The 19,557-nt window shown below is 42.4% G+C and overlaps 1 protein-coding gene across 2 annotated transcripts in view; it reads right to left on the reverse strand.

Moving 5' to 3' along the window:
* Positions 1-209: 209 nt before the first annotated feature.
* The window catches only part of ZDHHC8 (zinc finger DHHC-type palmitoyltransferase 8), a 108,836-nt gene continuing 89,488 nt past the window's right edge, over positions 210-19,557 (reverse strand). For both annotated transcript variants that reach the window (XM_062589853.1, XM_062589854.1), the window contains 8 exons: positions 18,498-18,670; positions 16,982-17,084; positions 14,067-14,158; positions 12,189-12,321; positions 11,178-11,295; positions 10,328-10,437; positions 6,415-7,451; positions 210-5,020 (listed from right to left, as the gene is read on the reverse strand). In XM_062589853.1, the coding sequence (XP_062445837.1) occupies positions 4,849-5,020; positions 6,415-7,451; positions 10,328-10,437; positions 11,178-11,295; positions 12,189-12,321; positions 14,067-14,158; positions 16,982-17,084; positions 18,498-18,670 (1,938 nt within the window). In that variant the 3' untranslated portion in view covers positions 210-4,848. The remainder of the gene's footprint in view (positions 5,021-6,414; positions 7,452-10,327; positions 10,438-11,177; positions 11,296-12,188; positions 12,322-14,066; positions 14,159-16,981; positions 17,085-18,497; positions 18,671-19,557) is intronic.

The following is a 19,557-nucleotide window of genomic DNA, read 5'->3' on the forward strand; positions in this document are numbered from 1 at the left end:
GAAAATGAGACTTAAAATACAACCATGTCTTACATTTTGACACCTGTAGGTTTTGTATCGGAATTGGCCTATCTTGCTCTACTGTTTCAGTTCTGGTTTTGCACAAGGGGAAGTGAGAAGGGGAGGACACCAGGAACCGTCTCGAGACACGACTGCATCCGAGGCATCAGGGAAACCAGACACTCTCAAATACTGAAGTGACTCAAAGGTTTAAAAAATATATATGTATTACGAGAGCCACAAAAAAGGTTACAGACAGAGCTCCACAAAGCCTGCACGGATACATTCCAACAATTCAAGGTGGCAGAACAGGTGAAATACAGACCATAAAAACAGCTCAACATTAACCTTCCAAGCTGCCTGACAGACAGCGACCTTGACCCCATCTTTCCCACATGAAAAAAAAGGAATATATATATATATACATATATATATATATATATATATATATACACACACACACACACACACACACACACATATAGTCCGGACCACAGATACAGTCCAAAGAAAACCACATTGCAATTTCCACATTAGGCTTATCGTAGAATAGGCATCATCTGAGAAATGTCCATTACAACGCCCATGAGGTGATTATCTTAGGCCGAGCTGACATAACATTAACACTTGGTTAGCATTTTTAGAACAGCAACACAACACAGGTCACGCGCTGCACATGGCTCTGTGCAGCCCTTAGAGCTGACTTTAACCAAACTAATTACATACGCTTTGTTCTGTTTTTGAATTCAAAAAGAAAATGCAAAGGTAAGATATCTGGGCAGTTCCTGGTATCACCTTTCTTAAGATTCAAGACTTGAAGATTTCTTTAATATACTTGCTTACAGACACATCTTTGCGATTGAATCAACCATATTCAGGAAAATATGCCACCCTGAGGCTCTTTCCCTTGTTCACTTCGTGTTATGTCTGCATCCAGTTTTGACATAGGGGGCCAAATGCTGGTTGTATATCAGTGCAGTATTTGGCCTAGACTTGCAAAGTCATTGCTATTCAGACTTTCCTATGAGGTCAACAATGTAGTAAAAAAAGAAAATATTAAGGCTTCAAGTAAAAATATTTCCTCTCTGTCCCACCCATGTAGTAAAGTACATTTAATTTCATAATACTCAGTATGTTTTACTACGAAAGATACAGAGCTCCAACTTTTCAAAGCAGATCGCACTACAGTGAAAACCTGGAGGCCAAATGGGAGTGTACAAACAGAGAATGAACAGCTAATAAAATGTGATATGCAGTGAAAAATGATGCATAAACTAAACAAAAACTACTGCTGTTTTTTAAATAAGTAATACAATCCACAGCTAAAAAATAAAAACACGTTGGAAAGATTTAAGACTTCCGAAACATGAAATAAACATGACAACAAAAAAAGAAGCTACTTTACAAGATGTGTTAACTTGCACTGGATTTTCATGCCTGATCCCCATCTACTGTTAATAAGCATCACTTAACCCAGCTTTGATGGAGCCGCACCAATTTACACCAGCTGTAGATTTGGTCTGTAGTGTCTGTAGAAACTGAGACTTTCTGTAGGAAAAGAACTTTGCTGTTGTTTATAAACTGCTTGGAGAACTATACTTTATCACGGGCCGGATTCTGCTCCAAAGTTCAAAGCAATAAAACCAGTCACCAGGCCCGCAAGGGAAGCGATGGAAGCAGACACTTACACTCATGGAAATCGCGCTGGAGCTTTGGGGCCTGAGATGGAAATGAGGCTGGATTTGCTTCATGCAATCGCCTGTTAATCGTTCTGCTTAGACTATTCTTTCAGAAGATTAGAATAATTTACTCTAGGCTATGTGCACCGAATTATATGCAAACTTTAAAGGAAAAAAGAAAAAAAGACTTTGGTACCATTGTAAACCTATTAGCATATTGGATGTGCTTCAACTGTGGGCAAAACTACTCACAAAATATATAATTCTTACATCTGAACCTGTAATGTCACAGTGCCTTCGTTTCTTCCTCCCTTGCCCCTTGTGAACTATGTCAAAACAACCCTGGATATTAGTGCTTTATACACACAATACTGTGTTTAGTCTTACTGAGAAATTCTTCTCTCATGAACTAATGTAGTTAACTTCAAAGGCTCTTTGGCCCTTTATGTTCTTCAGTAGCTTTTTCTTTTATAACTGCAGGAGAAAGAAAGATCAAAGTGGAGCATCACTGGGATGCAAATCTCAAATATTACATTGGTGCAAATTTTCAGTCTTGCTTGCATGAATTTCATGTACTCATTCAAAGATACATGATAAAATGTGCCCTTGTCTAGATCACTAGCCCAAATTCAGTATGCCACTTTTCCCCTCTTTTGGGGGTCTTAAGTATGACATACACGATACCTTAAGAATAGGCAAGTCTTGTGTTACTCTACATACCAGAGTGAATTCCAGTCCTTGAAGAAATACTGCACCTTCCTGAGGAGTTAACATCAGGGTGGAGTTGCAGATTAATAACAGTTAAAGTTGGAAGAAACTATAAGGCCATTTGGTCTAGCCCCTTGCCCCTGCAAGTTTACCTCTGGCTGAAAATTTTTTAATGATTTGTCCAAATATAGTTCAACTGCCCCAAACAGTTCGTCTCTAATACTGTGTCTTGGAAAACTATTCTACTGCCCTTTCCCTTCCTAAGTGCAACATTTTTCCCCCTTTCTAATTGTAGCTCATTTGTAATCATCAACAACCATTTGATTTTCCTTTGGTTTTACATCTTCTAACTAAAATATTTGTAAAATTGTAATACTCATTTTCCACTTCATTGCTTAGCCAGTGACATCTTTTTAGCCCTTTAAATCTTCTCACAAACCAGCCTGTCCCATCTTTTAATATATATTGCTCCTTCTGTACCTGATCGAGTTTGCCAGCATCCTTCTGGTCCTATCATGTCTCTAACTATAGACAATATTCCACATGCAAGTGAACAGATCTGCATAGAAGGACTATTGCTCCTCTGCTCTGCAATGTCCCTACAGTAGGCATTTAAAAAACGCCAAGGCCATAAAGTGTACATTGATTTCAAGTTGACTTTCTCTTAACTATTGGCCCATTTCAGCTGCACTGCTTTCCAGGTTTCTCCCTTCAGACAGTATAGAGAATTACAAAGAGGTTTAACTTCCTTATGTTCTCTATAACCTTCCTTTCCAAAAATGATGTCACATAAAAGGGATGTAACAAGCAGGTATTGCAGCAGATGTCCAGATTTATCACATCAAAAGGTAAACTTTAACCAGGCAAAACTGAGGACAATATTTGCCTTCTGGTATAATTAATCTCCACACTCATGAAAATAAGTAAGGTATTACCATCACGTTCTGAATTGCTACCTAATATCTGGAGATTGCTCCATTCTAGTCAAGGACTGAAAAGGATTCAACACCTTGAAACAAATGTCCTGAAAAATGATGGATTTAGTTCTCTGGTAAAAACTATGCACTAGGAGAACCAGGTGGGAAGCAGAGGTTTCATATGCTAACTGGCTCGGTGATTTTAACTGACTTTGGCAACAGTCGCTCAGGAAGTTCTTAACTGCACACAGGATCTGGCGAGATATTGTTAGTCCAGATCTCAGTCCTACTGACTTCTGAGGTGGTAAATAATTAGAAAGGAAAAAGACATGGGGTGTGGAGAAAAGAAAAACATATTTGCCCCAAAATTCATGTTTACCAGAGTTCTGATATCTGCGGCAAAAATTATGTAGCTCTCTTCTATAATAGTTGCCTTTAAATCCAACAAAGTAAAGGTAGCTACAAAGTAAATGTAGCTTTCTGGAGACAGGAAAGGGAAACCTCAGCGTGTTAAATAGATTTGATTGATTTTTTTAAAAAATGTTGTTCCCTCAGGGGGGAAAAAACACCTTCTCTTAACAGTATTGAAGACCAGAGGGAATGTGCTAGTCATTACGCAGACAGCAAATTTATATCCTCTAGACATATGCTTGGCTCAGTTACACACACTGTAAATTCAACAGATCATGATAACCTTGCGGCAGGACTACACGTACGGCACTGGGGCACGGCAGTAAACTATGTTATTGCCTAAATCCAATAGGTAATAAGGAGGGTGCAGAGGAAAAGCAGCTTGACAGTTGTTGCAAATATGTTCCCATCCAAACATTTCATTTCTCATCCGCTTGGTTTTGTTTCGGAGTCAGAGAAGCCTTTGAAACCCAGAGGGAGCAAGAGATGGGAATGGAAGATCATTACAGGCGTCGAGGTCCTTGTTCTGCAGGGACACGCAGGTGTGTGCAGGAGGTCTGGCTCGCAGCAAGAGCCCGCTGCTGGATTTTCTCCTGCTCCCTTTCAAATACAGCACGATGTTTCTGGCCCCAGGTGTGTGTGTCATCGGCACGGACTGCACGGGAGCTGGGTCTCTGTGTCTGTGGGAAAGCAGCGGTCGAGCCCATGACTCCTTCCAACATCCTTCCAGGACAGCAGAATTGGGGAGGGAGGAGAAAGGGTGAGGGAAACATAGCATGATAACCAGACTCCTTCACAGCACGACTGCACATGACAAGTCAGTCTGACAGACAGGACGCCCCATCGCTCTGTCACACCAAAGAAATCCGCTCGGTGGTCGTGGTGGCCAGTGGTCGCCAGATCCCGTCTGTCTATTCAGGAAGAGTCTGACGGACTGTACAACTTCCTTCCCGCAAGAATAAGGCTGCAGCTGGGATTGGCCAAAAGAGAAGGATGAAAACAAAACCCAGAACAAGGAAAGGAGAGTGGCCGGCTGCTGCTGCTCCTTCTTTGTTGTTATTTGAGTCTTCACAGTGCTCCTAGCTTCATGGCTGGCTGAGTGGATGGCTCTTTATTTTTATTTGAATTTTATTTTACACTGAAATTTCATAGGTTGTTCCACCAACACCAGACACCTTCTTAACATTTGAGTGTCTAGCAGGGCTGACAGGGGTCCCCTGGGAACTTGATGTTGAACCCAACCTGGTTATTCCTTTTGGCTGTCCATTTATTTTACTGTGAGGTGTCTTCAGCTGCATGTCATCCCTGCATCAACAGAAATATCAAAAGATACAACATTAGCAACTAAAGTGTGACAGAATAGCTTCATTTGAGATGAACAACTATCCCTGTTACCCTGAGCCCCAGAGCTTCAAAATATTCAAGCATAGAAGTTACCTGGTTGAAGCCAGGCCTTAATGAAAGGCCAGACTTAATGAAAGGCCACTACGATGAGAGAATTGGTTTAACCTTTAGACAAGTGGATCAGACCCCAGTAGTAACAGTTTATTTAATCATTTGCTTAAAAGTTTTGCCGACCCAAACTCATTGCATAAGAATTTGGGAGAGGCAGGAGGGGTTAACTGCCTCCACTGCTGATCTTAATCCAAACTATGTTTTACTTACAAGCAGAAATAAAATACTCAGAAAAAGAAAACTTTCCAGCTAATTATTCACAGTTAACCGAAACTGCATGGCTCACCCCTGGAAGACACAAGAGATGAAGTGTAAGATGTCACAATGACAGCAGACCAAAACTGAGCTGAGGCAGGAAGCCCTCCCAGATGCCTGAATTGGAGACTGTACTCCAGATGGACTCCTAAAATCATCTCCTTTCCTATCACCTACCGCCAGGACGCAAAGACAACTGTACAAACTGTGCATCTACCTCACCAAAGTGCTATAAAAGCCCTAAGTCAATCCTGAAATTGTCCTCAAGATCACAGACTCACTCCTGACACAGGACAGAAAGGAGCTGGGGAGTGTTAGGGGAAAGAGAAGGGAAACTCATTGGCAGTGTTGCTGACAGAGAAACGGGGCTAGATTTACAAGAGCTCCTGTGGAAAGTTTGGTAAAAAGCTTCAAATTCATTAATCTATTTATTTATTTATCTAGATGCTTCACTTGACTTCAGGACTCTCAGTAAAGACCCTCTTCAGTGATAACTAATATCTGCAACTTTCTAACATCAAATGGGGTCTGCAAGTATTCAAACAACTTGACCAGTTTTGCCAAACTTTGTACTGTTTGGTGCTTCAGAAAGCTGAACTGGGGTGAATTTACTAGCTCTGCATTTTAAGCATAAATCTTATGTAAAAGCAGTGGGACCAACAAGTTGCATTAAGCATAAGCCTAAGCATAAGCAAGAAACAGAGAGTAAGAGAAGGCAAACAGCTTAGCATAATAGCAACTTTCTACACCACAGTAGCATCAGACACATCCAGGGCTCAGAGGGCAAAAGGCAGCAGAAAACCCATAGGCCGTATTTTGCTGAAATACACTCATGATAAGATTGCTACGAGATTCTTCAGAGACCTGAAGTACACCTGCAAACCCCCCACCCTCGCTGGCCTACAGCAGACAAGTCACCTTGGCCCTGCCTGCTCTGCCCGTTTGCAAGCCAGCGATCGCTGCTACCAGGCTCACGAAGCAATGCATACCTTTGTGCTCCCACCGACTGCACCTCTGTGATTTCCACAGTGTTTACAAACGAGACAGCCTTTGGGCCTCCATAAGAGGGGGACCTAGGCATCCCTGTAGGGGATGATGGGACCTGGTGGCCCGGCGATTTGTAGGAGCCGTTGCTCACCCTGCCCTGTAGTGCTTGATGGGACTGGACATTGTTATTGGCTAAATCAGCTTGCAGGGAGGTTGTGGAAGTCCTTGGTGCTCTTGTCATTGCACTGGAGAGTGAAGACACTGATGACTGCAGTATAGGGTTCCTTGTGCTAAAACTGGTAGCAGCCATCAGATTGTCTCTAGATCCGTATCTCATCACCACGCTGCGGGGATCTTCAGAGAGCGTGCTGACTTGCTGAAGGCTGTAAGAGCTAGGGGTGTCGTAGACACCTGAGTCTGCAAACACTGAATCGGGGTGCGAGTGGAGGAGCTTCTCCCTCTCTTCCATCTCTTTTCTCTCCTGGATGGATGCCATAATGGTTTTTGAAAGGTTGTCATAGCGGACTGGAGAGGGGTCTCGCTGATGTGGAGCCGGGCTCCCCAGCACTGGGCTGAAGCTCTGCAGTGGCTGGCGTTGCAGCTCGCTGCCCCGCAGGTGGCACATTTTGGCAGATAAATACGGTGAGTGGTACCCAACCGAGCCGACCGCAGAGTGGGCAATGCACTTCCTCCCTGAGGGCGACATGGGGTTTAGCAAGCTGTCGTAAGATAGGCTCCCGTTTCTGTTCGACAGGGAATTGGGGGAAAAGATGCTTTTGTATGGAGTGGAAGCTGCCCCTTCAGACTTTATTGGATGAAGAGGCACTTTGTCTGTCCCCCTCCTGCCAGCAGATTTGAGGCTCAGGGATCGGGAATTGATGGCAAAGGAATCTATCTGGAGCGGGGAAGACTGATAGGTCTTGTGGAGGGAGCTCTTCCGGTAGCTGGGGATGTCCAGGCTCGGTTCTGACTGATAATCAAGGCTCCTGCCATCCTCTTCTATCAGCACTCCTTGGCTGTGTCCCTCCTGCATGGAGATCTGAAACACATGTGAACATAAGAAACAAGAGCCTGTAGTATATATACATGGGTTTGCTCTCCATGGGGAGAATGGTGAGAAAAGAGCCTATGGACAAGAATCTCAGAAGCAAGAAAGAGTCATAGAAGTTAAGGGCAAAATGACATTGAGAATAATAAATACATCAATACATTGAACACTGAAACCACAGAGTGCCAGAGTGCCTTCTAAACTGTAATGGTGTCAAGGTAAGTCAGACTGTAAGCTGATAATATTGCCCTTGGAAAGCACTTTGCTTGAAGTTTCTGCAAAGAGCTCTTGATCTGAGGGATGCTTGGTTTTGAGTGCTGAGTTAGACATACCTTAGGCTTCAGTTCAACACACTGGGGACCTGCACACTCTTATCCACTTCAGTCAGAGCTATGAACATTCACTATTTCTGAGTTTTAGGCCATAGGTCTTCAAAATTAAGCATCTAAGCTTAATTAAAGCACAGAGATTCCCTACGCCAGAGGCCAATTTTGTAAACTGGAATTTAGGCATCTACTGCCTGTGCAGCAGAGAGTGGCTACATTGCAGAAAGGAACATAAGAGTATTTATTTATATGTGTTGAAAGCAGGGAGGATCTCACTTTGCTTTTACTCTGTGAAACATTGCTTACAGTTTTGTTCCCTTAAACGGCTATTGCATGCCAAGCAAATGATTTTGTGGGTTCTTTAAGGAAGCTTGCTGTAATGCACATTGAATTGGCTGTGTTGACTTTGCACAGAAGCGGGATTACTGGTCACACATTTAATCAGAAATGCAATTAGTGCAGTTTGTCCTTCATCTAATCTCTTTTAAGAGGCAAAGGTGTAACTGGCAAAAAAATATTTTATTCTAACTTTTTCTTCAAGTTTTTGTGTTTGAGCTAGAAAATAGAGAAATATGCAAACCAGCACACCACTTTCAAGAGCATAGTGCTAAATTTGGCCTTCTCCGGAAAAAAAGAGACCAAGTGACAGCCTGTGAAGGAGGAGGAGAGAGAAATGATGTCGCCTGTAAGCATATTTGGGCTACGCATCCTTGTGCTCTGTTCTCCCTTTCCTTACAGCTTTTGCAGCTCAGAAGCAGAGTTACATTGACAGGCTGAAGAACTGATACAGAAGAGACAACATGATACTCCTCGCACCAGCTACTCTCTGTCCCTCCATGCCCTATACTTAAATATGGCGTGGCAGACAAATACATGCAATCCTCAGCTTGCTAAGTGAACTCATTTTTGTAATATTCCCACTCGACTACTAGGAAGTTGAATGAGTTGGCAAAGCTCAGCGTACGCACCCCAGCCAGCCTACAGACTGTCCTGGGCTGAGTTTGGAGGAGCAGCCCGCAGATGGGAGATGCCATTCCCCATTACCAGTGCTCAGCATGCCACCACCTGCCCTCATCAGAGCCTGTCCTCTATCTATATCGCATCTAGAGCTAGGTACTGAATGAATAAAAAAGCTTGCTTTCCATGCCTATATCTCCCTTATTGCACCATGACCCCAAATACCTTCTGCCACGCACAGTGCTACTTGCACAAAATTGCAGGTTAAGAACTGGCTGGTGCCTGCAAATACAAAATTTTGAATTGGCTGGCAAGCCATTTGTCATGTAATAAAGTGAAGATGATAGGATATTAAACTTTCTGGATACAGTGAACACACTGTTGTTCTCACATTCCCCTTCTTCATTCACTGGACAGAGCCAGAGGATTTACAAGTAATTATTGCAGTAAGACTAAAACCTGGACTTAGTGCTAGATGGGATTCCACTATCACCACCTGTGTTTTCCAAATAAAAAGGACACTGGCAAAGTTTTCTTCATCATTTAAGGAATATTCTGTCTCATTGCAGTGCTGCTGCTCAGAAACAGTCAATTGCATATCTCTACCACATTTTCCTTCCCTTAATTACATCACCTCCTGGCTTGTTATTGCAGGAATGATGTTGGAGAAGCTGACAAAATTAATCTTAAGAAAACTACATTGTAGTATGTGTGTTTTAAGGCTGTTGCCACTGCTATATGAAGATTTATGTATATACTGCCAACTTACAAGTTAGACCAGTGGTTTTCACACTGCTGTTTCAGGCCTCTGAGGCCCAAGGACTATTTGCAACAAGTTCATGATAAAAAAGTGAGAAAAACAGACTTATTTTCAGTGGGCTTAGTTTTGCACTATGCTTCCAAAGGAAACAGTACAAACAGTTTCAAAACTTCTAAGCAAAGAGAAAACAGGGAACATTCATGCCAAGAGAAAGCTTCTCTTTAATTGTTTGGACCTTGGATTTTTGATGGGAAGAAATGATGCTAAGTATTGTTTTTTGTTTTTAGATACGTTACCCAGATGCTCTGAGAAGGTGCTAGGGCAGGTCAAACATGGAATTTTCCATTAATTTTAATTTTAGCTAAAATATCTCTTGTGATACCTTAAAAGCTCTTTCTCTTTTGCCAAGCTGACATGTTAAGGAATCAATGAACATGTTGTCCCTTGCCTGAAGGGCCTGATACAGAAAAGCACTCACTGTGCACTGCTCCCACTGAAGCGAATGGGAGCTGGCATCCATGTCAGGAGAAGCCAACAGGAGCTGACACCTCTCAGCACCTCAGGATCAGGCCCTGACCCCGGCAAAGCAATGTGCGTGCTCATCTGCCAGACAGACGCATCATGCTCCGCAAAGGAACACCGATAAAGCAGACGTTTTTACAAGGAACATAGTGAAAATCCACAGTTTCCTACCCAAGCTGAGTGGCGGTGTTTGCTTTTGTACTCTGACATTCCCAAGAGCCCTGAGGTGACTTTACCTTCAGCCCGAAGTCCCTTAGCATTAGCTGGGATCAGGTTTTCCCACACTACTGTGGCTTGCTCACCTGCTCAGGTGCAGCATGATAGTGGACTTTGGGATTGTTGCTGAAAGCCGGTCGGTACTTGTACATGGCAGGCGTAGGAGGGCTGATCAGTTTAGGCGAAATGCTACCTTCTGGAAAAAAAAGGGGTTGTCTTAAAAATGTGTGGAGAGCAGGCTGCCATCCCTAATTCCCCATTATCCACGGTCCTCTGCAAACTGAGCTCTGTTCTGGAAAGAATAAAGCTTGCAGTTTTGTGCAGAATTCCACCCAAATCAGTGGGACCCTATGTGGGAATAACAGTGCATCAGGCCAGAGAAGCAATCTAAAGAAAATAAGAAACAAGGTCTAATATATAAAGTGGGGTGACATATTTTGATGAGTAGCAATTTTGCCCAAAATTGAAATTACAGGAAAATTAGGTCGAATTCAGCTGCTAGTCCTGGCTGGAAAAAAAAAAAAAAAAAAAAAAAAAAGATTCTTTTTAGTAGTATCAAAGCTTTAATTTCAGCTTTTCATAAATGAAATAATTCCATTTGAAGTACCTAAGCATTTCATTCCCATATTTGATTCTTTCCTTCAAACTGACATTTTCTGTTTTATAACTTATCAAAATTTAGAAAAAGGGTTTAAAAGTGTTTTAGAAGTACACAAAAATGAAATGAAATATCCAGCCAAGGCTTGAATGAACCACTCACTGCAAGTTAACTTTTCACTCCCTTTCCTGCTGTTTACTCCCCTAGCTCAGAACTCCTGTAAATACAAAACCCTTCACCCAGATCTCATTACTGTTTTGAAAGCATACTGAGAGCTTATTAAAGAGGCTGAAATATTTTCTTATTATTAAAAATAAAAACTGTTCAGGCAATGGTACCTTCACTTGCCCCCAGCTGCCCTGTTAGTTCAGAGTACTTGCTTGGATCTCCTTTGGGTGGGAGAGGCGGCTGCACATCTGTACTTTTATCCTCCAGACCCTCCAGGCTAATTTTAGACTGAAAATGAGCAGAGAATCAATCGTTACCCACGACCCACTAGATAACAAGGTGTCACAGCCCTGGAGGTACCGCCAGGCAAGAATAACCTACACCTGGGATGACAAACACAGTGCAGCATCCACTGCAGATAAGGGCTGCCATGCATAAAATTAGCATTAGCATTGCAAGCTAGTATAATTTTAAATGTGCTATCCTTGTTTACTTGGCCTGCTGAACAACATTAGCATCATACTAGTTAAGACAATGGTGTCTTTTAGCTTTTTCCAGCAATTTTCCAGGTAGCTCTCAGCAAGTAACTATCCAAAGAGTCCCCCACAAAAACTTTGCAGAGTTGTTTCTCATGAATCCACTGCTTTTTATATGAATAAACAAATTCTTACATTTCATACCTGGAAAAAAATAGAAATAATTAAAAAAAAAAAAAACAACAAGGGGAAAGAGTAAAATTCAGCTTCTGTGCCAGTGTTTTTTTCACTGCACCGCAGGCCTTCCTGCAGTTTCGAAGCTCGTAGCCTTCCTCAAAGAAGAACAGTTGACCTATCGGTACAAGAGTTCTCGCAACGTGGTAACTTCATTAAAATTAGTTTAAACACAAAGAGGTGGAAAACCTTGGGTCAGAGAGTAACTAACTTGCAAAGAATAACACCATCTTCCAAAAGATGCCCAAAGATGTTGAGAGCTGTAAAGAGGACCATTGCTGGATCAACAGCTCCTGCTACTAATCCTGGGTTACCCTCAGAGGATAACATGTGAGAAAACAACTCGACTTCTACAATTTCCTCCAAAAGATGCATTATCTCAAGGAAATTTTCAATGACAAAAGTTATTTCCAGGCTTGGTAATGATTCAAGCCTTGCTCCTTGAAAGGCGGTGCGTGGAGGCCGTATTACCTTGCTGCGGTTGAGGTTGGCTTGGATCCCATTGTCACTGATCTTCACGGTGATCTGCCGCTCTGATAGGTCCGGTCGGAGGAAAGGAGGCTTCACACTCACAGCTTGCTTCTTCTTGGGTTCAACTATGTACCTAATTAATCGATCCACAGTTATCATTAAAAGAAACAACACCTTAAGAATGAAGCACAGAAACAAGAAAATCTTCCTGCTTCCAAGATAAGATTTAAGAATGTGTCAGAATCTATGTAAGTAAACTACATTTATTTCAATGGATGTCAGTCCAGGAAGTCATTAAAATGCAATAAAAAGATCAACATGAATTTTAGTGAGGAAGAGGAGGGGATGCATCAAAAAAAAAACAGGCAATTTTTGAAGCGCTGATAGACAAGAACACAGTTCATACAAAGAGAGAAAGAGGCACCTACCACCAATGGAAGTGATTTACTAGATCTTACCCAGGTAACATGAACCAGCTTCCCTGCGGTGGGAGATGGAGACGGGGGGAATAAGACCCAGCACAAGGGGAGTTAACATGGAGAAGATGATGTGCTGTCAGTTCTAGCTTACCACATGGAGACTTGTTTCTGAAGCATGTTTTAGAGGACGAGAGTGTCCAAATAAGTAGAGGTAAAAGAAACAGGCAGGTCTATAGGAAGCAACGAATCTAAGGGGAAATGGCTGATTTTAGAGACTTAATTTATTTCTAGCAGATCAGAATTCTGTAAGTGCAGCTGGGCCCTGGCTGTACAATATAAAAATACCAAAATACGCACACAAGCATTCTCTGTTTTGTCTAGTGAACAGGACATTCTGGTAGTGATGGCTCAGAGATTTTTAATAGACAGGACAATTTGAACAAGACTTCATAAAACGCAAAGATGATGCTTGCTAAATGCCTGAGTATAGTAGTGATGACATTACTCATTCTCCTCTCTTAACAAGAGCATCTCCCAACTTCCAGTACTCAGTTCTCTTAAAATATCTTGACCTGAGCTTTAAATGTTGGTAAGTTTGAGAAGCAGCTATTCCAGTGTCTTCACTTTAACATCAGGAATAGTCTTTCAAGACGTATTTGCCGCATAGCCACGAAAACAGTATTTCAGATAACAGTGTTGAGGGCTGGGATTGTTCAGCACCTCAAAAAGGCTTAAGTAAGTGTGTCCCTGTAGCACCTTTACTAACATATGCAAGCTGAACAGCTCAGCACCTACGGTATTTATACTCCACCTGATTCATTGCCTTAAAATCCTAGTTTCAAAATGTGCAAGAATAAATCTATTTCCCCCAAAATAGAAAGCCATAAATAAAATCCCATGTTCCGTGATGTAGACCGGGTTGGAAATCTGTTTTATGATAATGGAAGTGTCAGTGAGATTGAAAACCACAGCCGCCTTACATTAGATATAAGTCTAAAGGGGAAAGGCTGATTTTAGATTCCTTCTTTCTTTCCAGCAGACTACAATGCTTTAGCCATGCTTGGATTTTGACTCTACAATGCAAGAAGTTTTGTTGGGACATTGATATCAGAGCAGAATTTACCCTGTTCCTGAATTTCACAGGATAAGCATCTCAGCAAATCAGGACTATCCTCTCTTGATTTAATTTGGCTTGTTCATTCCAAATATAAGTTTCTGGGGTGAAGATTATGAATCACATGAAGAAAGAAACTGCTTGACAGGCTGCATCCATGCAATATTCAAGCTCTGCCCATGCCAGTGCCCTGCTTTACTCCCCATTTCTCCACCAGGCTGAGCAGCGCCAGACTCCACGGCAGACACATCCATCTTTTGCTTGTGAGCCCAGCCAAGCACCTTGTCCCTCCATCCCAGCACCTCTGCCGCCTCCCTCGTTCCCAGTGCGGAGCCTTTCCCTTACCTGGGGGCCAGGGGGCTGCAGAGCACGTGCTCCACGTTTCCGCAGCAGCCGCGGGTGAAAGGGTTCACTCCCCCCCGGAATTTACCCGTCACCTGCAACGATAATTCGGGGCAGCGCTCCAATCTCCGCTTGCAGAAACACCCTGCCAGCCCTCGCAGCACTGGGACAAGGCTGCCTTGCTCCAGCGCTCGTCCTCCCCAAACGGCAGATTGTTTTCCTTAGAAATACCGCTCCCTCCAACTCTGGTACTTGACTTCCATCAGCCCCTTCAGCTCTTGTGCACACTAGCTGAAGAGCCCTTCCCAAAAGAGCAGCATGCTCAGTATTTCTTGCCCATGCTACAAAGCTGTAGGCCCAGCTCCTCCCCATCCTGCTCCTGCACCAGGTTCCTGCCTGCCATCAGACGTGTCACCTCTGTTCGTCTCCCCCAGCAAGCCCCCTCCAAACTGACAGGAGTGTCCTTTGTACGCTCCTAGCATTGGATGAGTCATGTGTACTCCCAACCTGCATCCCGTCTCCAGCAGCACCCAGTACCAACCACCGCTTTGTGTGGGAGGGTGCCAGGAGCTCCCCAGTGATTACGGTGCTCGCTTGGAAATGAGCTATTTGAAGAAAATTAGACTGGCAGGATCCACAATAAGCTGCATGAGTTGTGTATAGGGTTTGCACTCTACAGGCAGCCCAGATACTTGAAAATAACTGTATGGGGATAAATACCAATAAAGCCAGGGAGATTAATAGTGGTTGCCATTAAAAGCATTACTGTTGCTGTTTGCAAGTAATGCATTTTAATCAAGTCATAGTCCTGACCTAGCACCACATTTACAGAGTACCAGAAATATTTTAATTACCTGCACATAAAATTGCAATGATTAAATGATTTTGCAATATATTTTGCTGGCCTCTTTAATATAACACATTGAAATGTTGGAAGTTCTATGTGTTGGAAGAGTAATTTGATGACGATAGCATGAGCCTGGGACATTTGGCACATCTGCAATCATTCCTGGGCTCAAGCTGACCTGCTGTCAGATGCTGGTAAAGCACTTCACATCTCTGAGTCCATTTTCTCACACACAATCTGTAGATATATTTCTCTGACTGTCAGATTACATCACTAATTACGCCAATTTGGTTTCTAAAATACTTTGACATCCACTGATAGAAAGCCACTTCGAAAGGAAAGATACCTGTTTGCTCTATTCAGAAACTAAAAATATCATGATATGATCAGATGTTGGGTTATTTTGGATCCATAAATGACTTTCAGAGGAATTCAGAAAGCTCACAAACATATAAACCCAGCCACTACGCACTCCTAAATCACAGTCTGTCTGGTACGAATGCTCAAAACCTGCAATCTCTAGAATGAACAAATACCAAGAATTTACAGTGAAACACCACAAATATCTACACCACCAGCCTATAAAATGTAATGGGGAAAAAGAATGAGTGTAGTTGAGCATGCTGTAAATGGAGAGCTGACAGCAGATAACTAACAGTGTGAGAAAAGAGAATCGATACTGAGACTGCAGAAGAAAAGTGAATGTTTTAAAACAGTAGCAAAGCCAGGAGTAGATCTCATATCCATCACGCCTGGTCTGGTGCTCTAATTACTTAAATGTGCTTCCTCTGAAATGGACCTGAGGGTTCAGGACATCCATCCTCCACTAGACGGTGTATGTGACCAAACAGCCATGAAGACAAGATGATATTTAATTTTTGGCAAAGGCTCTAGCAAAAATGGTTTAATCTCAAGTGGTCTGGCAGCTCAGGAAACGAAACCAAACTAGGATGCCTTTTCCAATAGTTACATTTCAATCTTGTTAAATGCAAAATTATCAACATATCTGAATTTTAGTGTAGCTGCAAATACAAGAACTTCGATAGCACTTTACTTCCCCCCCCTTTCTCCTTCCTTCTCTAGTTAAAATTCTCATAGACAATTTTTCTCCCTGCCCACAAGCAAGCCTAAAGGAGAACACAATTTGGGCTATGAGGCCAAAATGCCTTGGGATTCGTGCTGCTATTATTAGCACTGTCAAACCTAAAGTTTGGCCAAAATCAGTTCTAAAAAGTGAAGGGCAGCTGACTCCAAGCAGGACTTAGATGGGCAGAAAAAAGCATGCAGGGATTTACAGCGAGAGCAAGCTGCTTTGTTCAAAGGCCATGCTAGGCATCAACTACGGACGGTTTCAGATGCCTTGCTTATGTTCCCGCCTCACACTGCTTGCAGACTAAGGGTCTTGCTGTCTCCTGTTGGACAGGACACAGCGCCTCGTCCTAGTTCCCGCAGGCCTGGCCGCGGACACAGGTCTTCACCTTGGCCTGCGCAGCAGCACTGCAGTCCAGCTTTTTTTACCGGCTTTTTGGCGCGGGATGCTGTGTTGCCCTTTCATTCAGCCAACAGCCCCCGTGTGTGCGCGCACATACGCATGAGAACGAGAGCAAGAGACAAAGAGCGAGCTCAGATCGCACCGCGCGCAGCGTGGGCTGGCGGGGGGACAAAACATCAGGAGACGGGACAAAAGCATGATTTAATCTTTTCCGTTCTTTCTTTTGCGCAGTCTCATGATTCGTTCACTCTGACTCATAGAGTTTGAACTTCTGGGGTTGACAGTACTCACCACATAAAACCTATTACAAGGCCATGAGTCGATTTTAAGTGGTAAATAAGCTTGTGCTGATCTTTTGTGATTAGGAGAAATCTTTGTGTGCAGTGCATCCAAGAAAAGAAATTGAAAACAAAAAATTGTCAACCTTCCTAAATCCTGACAAAAGCCCTAGTAAGGGTGTTACTGCTGAGGTCTGGGTCAGGTTTTGCTTTGCCCAAGGTGACTTGCATGAACTTTCTCTTTATTTCCTTCCTGATTCCACACCTTAGCCACAAGCACAGAGAAAGGATTGCATCTTACCTGTTCATTGGTTGTGCGCCCTCGGGCCACCAGGACAATATGGAAACCAGTGAGACCAATGACTGGGATAAAGAATAACCCAGCCACACACATGACAGCCATTCTGTGTCCAGGAGTTAAAGAAACTGGAATCAGTGAAGGGAAAAAGAAGGTGTGAAGAAAAGGGAGGGGAAAAGGAGAAAAAAATCTTGAAAATAGAGAGGATACTCCCCACCTTTAACTAGGCGACTTAAATTCCATCTGAAATTTAAGTCTACCTTGGAATTAAGCCTCAGATATGTTGTGGGAATCATTTCAGATCAATAACAAATCCTGTTGTTATCTCCTCTTCAGCCTACTCATTGTAATGAGTATTTGATGGCTGGAAGTTTCCCATCCTTCCCTCTTCAATACAGTCATTTTATTTTAGACTTTTTCTGGTCTCTGGTACCTAGTCATATTGTCTGTTCTTTGCAGTTTAAAAATATGCAGTCGGATGGTGATGGATGCGTCCCAAAATCACCAGGCTGCCAGAACAACGACCCCTCTGCATCATCATTTTATAACTCCCATCAACCAGCGCCCCAAGCAAATACATGGCTTTATTTCTGCTCCTAGCTTGGCTCCTTCTCCTTGAAAACGAAATGTGAATTCATTGATTCTGGCTGTAACCATCTTCTAAAGACTCTTGTGCTCTAACCTACCAATGGCAGTAGCACCACTCTGAACTAGAGAGCTAATGTCAGCATAAAACTGCAATAAGACACTTTATGGTAGGTTTTTCCCCTTCTCCTTGAAACACCTAAGTGGCCACTAAGGATTGACAGCCTGCTTTTCAGCAGGGTGAATCTGTCAGGTTTACTTACCTATTAACCCTCTGTTTTCCATCTGCCTTCAAAACCACCTGAGTCAACCAAAACTTTGTATTTTCCCCTTATCCTCCACCTGCTCTCAATCACTATTTGGCACACATAAATTTCTTTATGCAGATTTTGACACGTTTTCTGCACATATGTACTCTGATGAACATTTTCAAGAAAATGATATTTAGAAAGATGTATATTTTTTCTATAATCTGAGAAAACTATTTCATAGACTTTTTAGATCTTGAAAAATCTAAACACATTCAACAAAAACATGTTACTTGGCATATTATTAGGATATGTATTATGCTAGTGTGCAAAGAGACTGCCTCTAGGGTAAAATCTACTGTATCATGCTTTAAATATACAATATCCAGCAGTGTAGTGTCACATCCAACTGGAAGTAAAATTCAGGAATGCAGTATATCTCTTTCTGCTGGTTCACTATGGCAATGACTGAGAAAGACAGGTCAGCCACAGGTTTGGGGGTAAGTGGTAGCTATACAGGTCAAACAGGTACAGAAGAAGATCTGCACTAAGCATTCACAGGGAAAAAGGAAAGGGAGTCAGGAGAGTAGATCTCTACCAGTTCCAGAAAGACAAATCTTCACATTAATTCTTTCACATTTTCCTCAAGGCCACCTTGCCTCTTGAAAGACCAAAAAGAAGGATACGTAATGGTGGTATGAGCTGCCCCCAGCTTTTCCATATGGTTTAATACAAAGATCAGCCCAAAGGTGAATACTCCAACCATGTGTGTACTTAAGGACAGCAAGAAGAGAAAAAAATAGCGGTAGTTCCTCCGTCCTATGCAATTGTTGACCCATGGGCAGTGATGGTCAAAATCCTTGTAAAGAAAGGGAGAGACAGGGAATGATATCCAACTGGTGAAAGGAAAAACATTGTCTTCGAGATCAGTCTGAACCATCATGACATAAATTATATCAGGACAGCTCTGCAGCTTTACAACATGCTACACCCTCTTTATAAGGCTCTTCTTGGGACCAGTGGTGTCTACGTCTAGGGATGGAGAGGTACTGGGCATTCATAGGGTTCAAGATGAAGATGCTTAAAAAAAAAGACAGACCATTTCTCTTTTGGCAGCAGAAGCACTACTTTTTATCATCCTTAGCATAAGGAGACAGTTACAGTGAAGTTACTATCACCTATAATGTTTTGAGGATGCAATACTGCTGCTAGCCAAAGAATTCTCCTCCCATGTTTCTATCTTAATATGTAACTGAATGAATCAGTGCTTGTTCACTGTAAATTATGGGCTTCATTAAAAATATTTTTTTTTTTTACCAAGCAGGTCCCCCATGAAAAGTATTATCTAGCTAAGACACAAGCAAAGTTCTGGAAAAATATATTTGTTCAAAACTAACTAGTTTTCTCAGTCAAGAGTTCACAGTACCTCATAAAGTTGGATCCCTTTTAACAAAAGACTTATAACGAGGGCAAGCTGTAGATACTTTTAAAGTGCCTTTATACAGATTTATAAGTATGCAAATCCACTGGCTTCAGTGGGATTATTTTTGATGTGCATAAGTCAAAACAAGATCAGGTGCTCAGAAATAAACCCTTCCTATTTCTGCTTCACTCAGAGCAGATACTACACTCTCATTACAGCAATAAATCGGTGGTTTATTCCTTGTTTTATGGTAATACTATCTTTAAATATCCTCCAACGATAAAAAAAGAGGGTTCCATACTTCTAAATTTTGCACAACATTT

This window comes from Rhea pennata, chromosome 17 (assembly GCF_028389875.1).
Source record: "Rhea pennata isolate bPtePen1 chromosome 17, bPtePen1.pri, whole genome shotgun sequence".
Classification (NCBI taxonomy): Eukaryota; Metazoa; Chordata; class Aves; order Rheiformes; family Rheidae; genus Rhea; species Rhea pennata.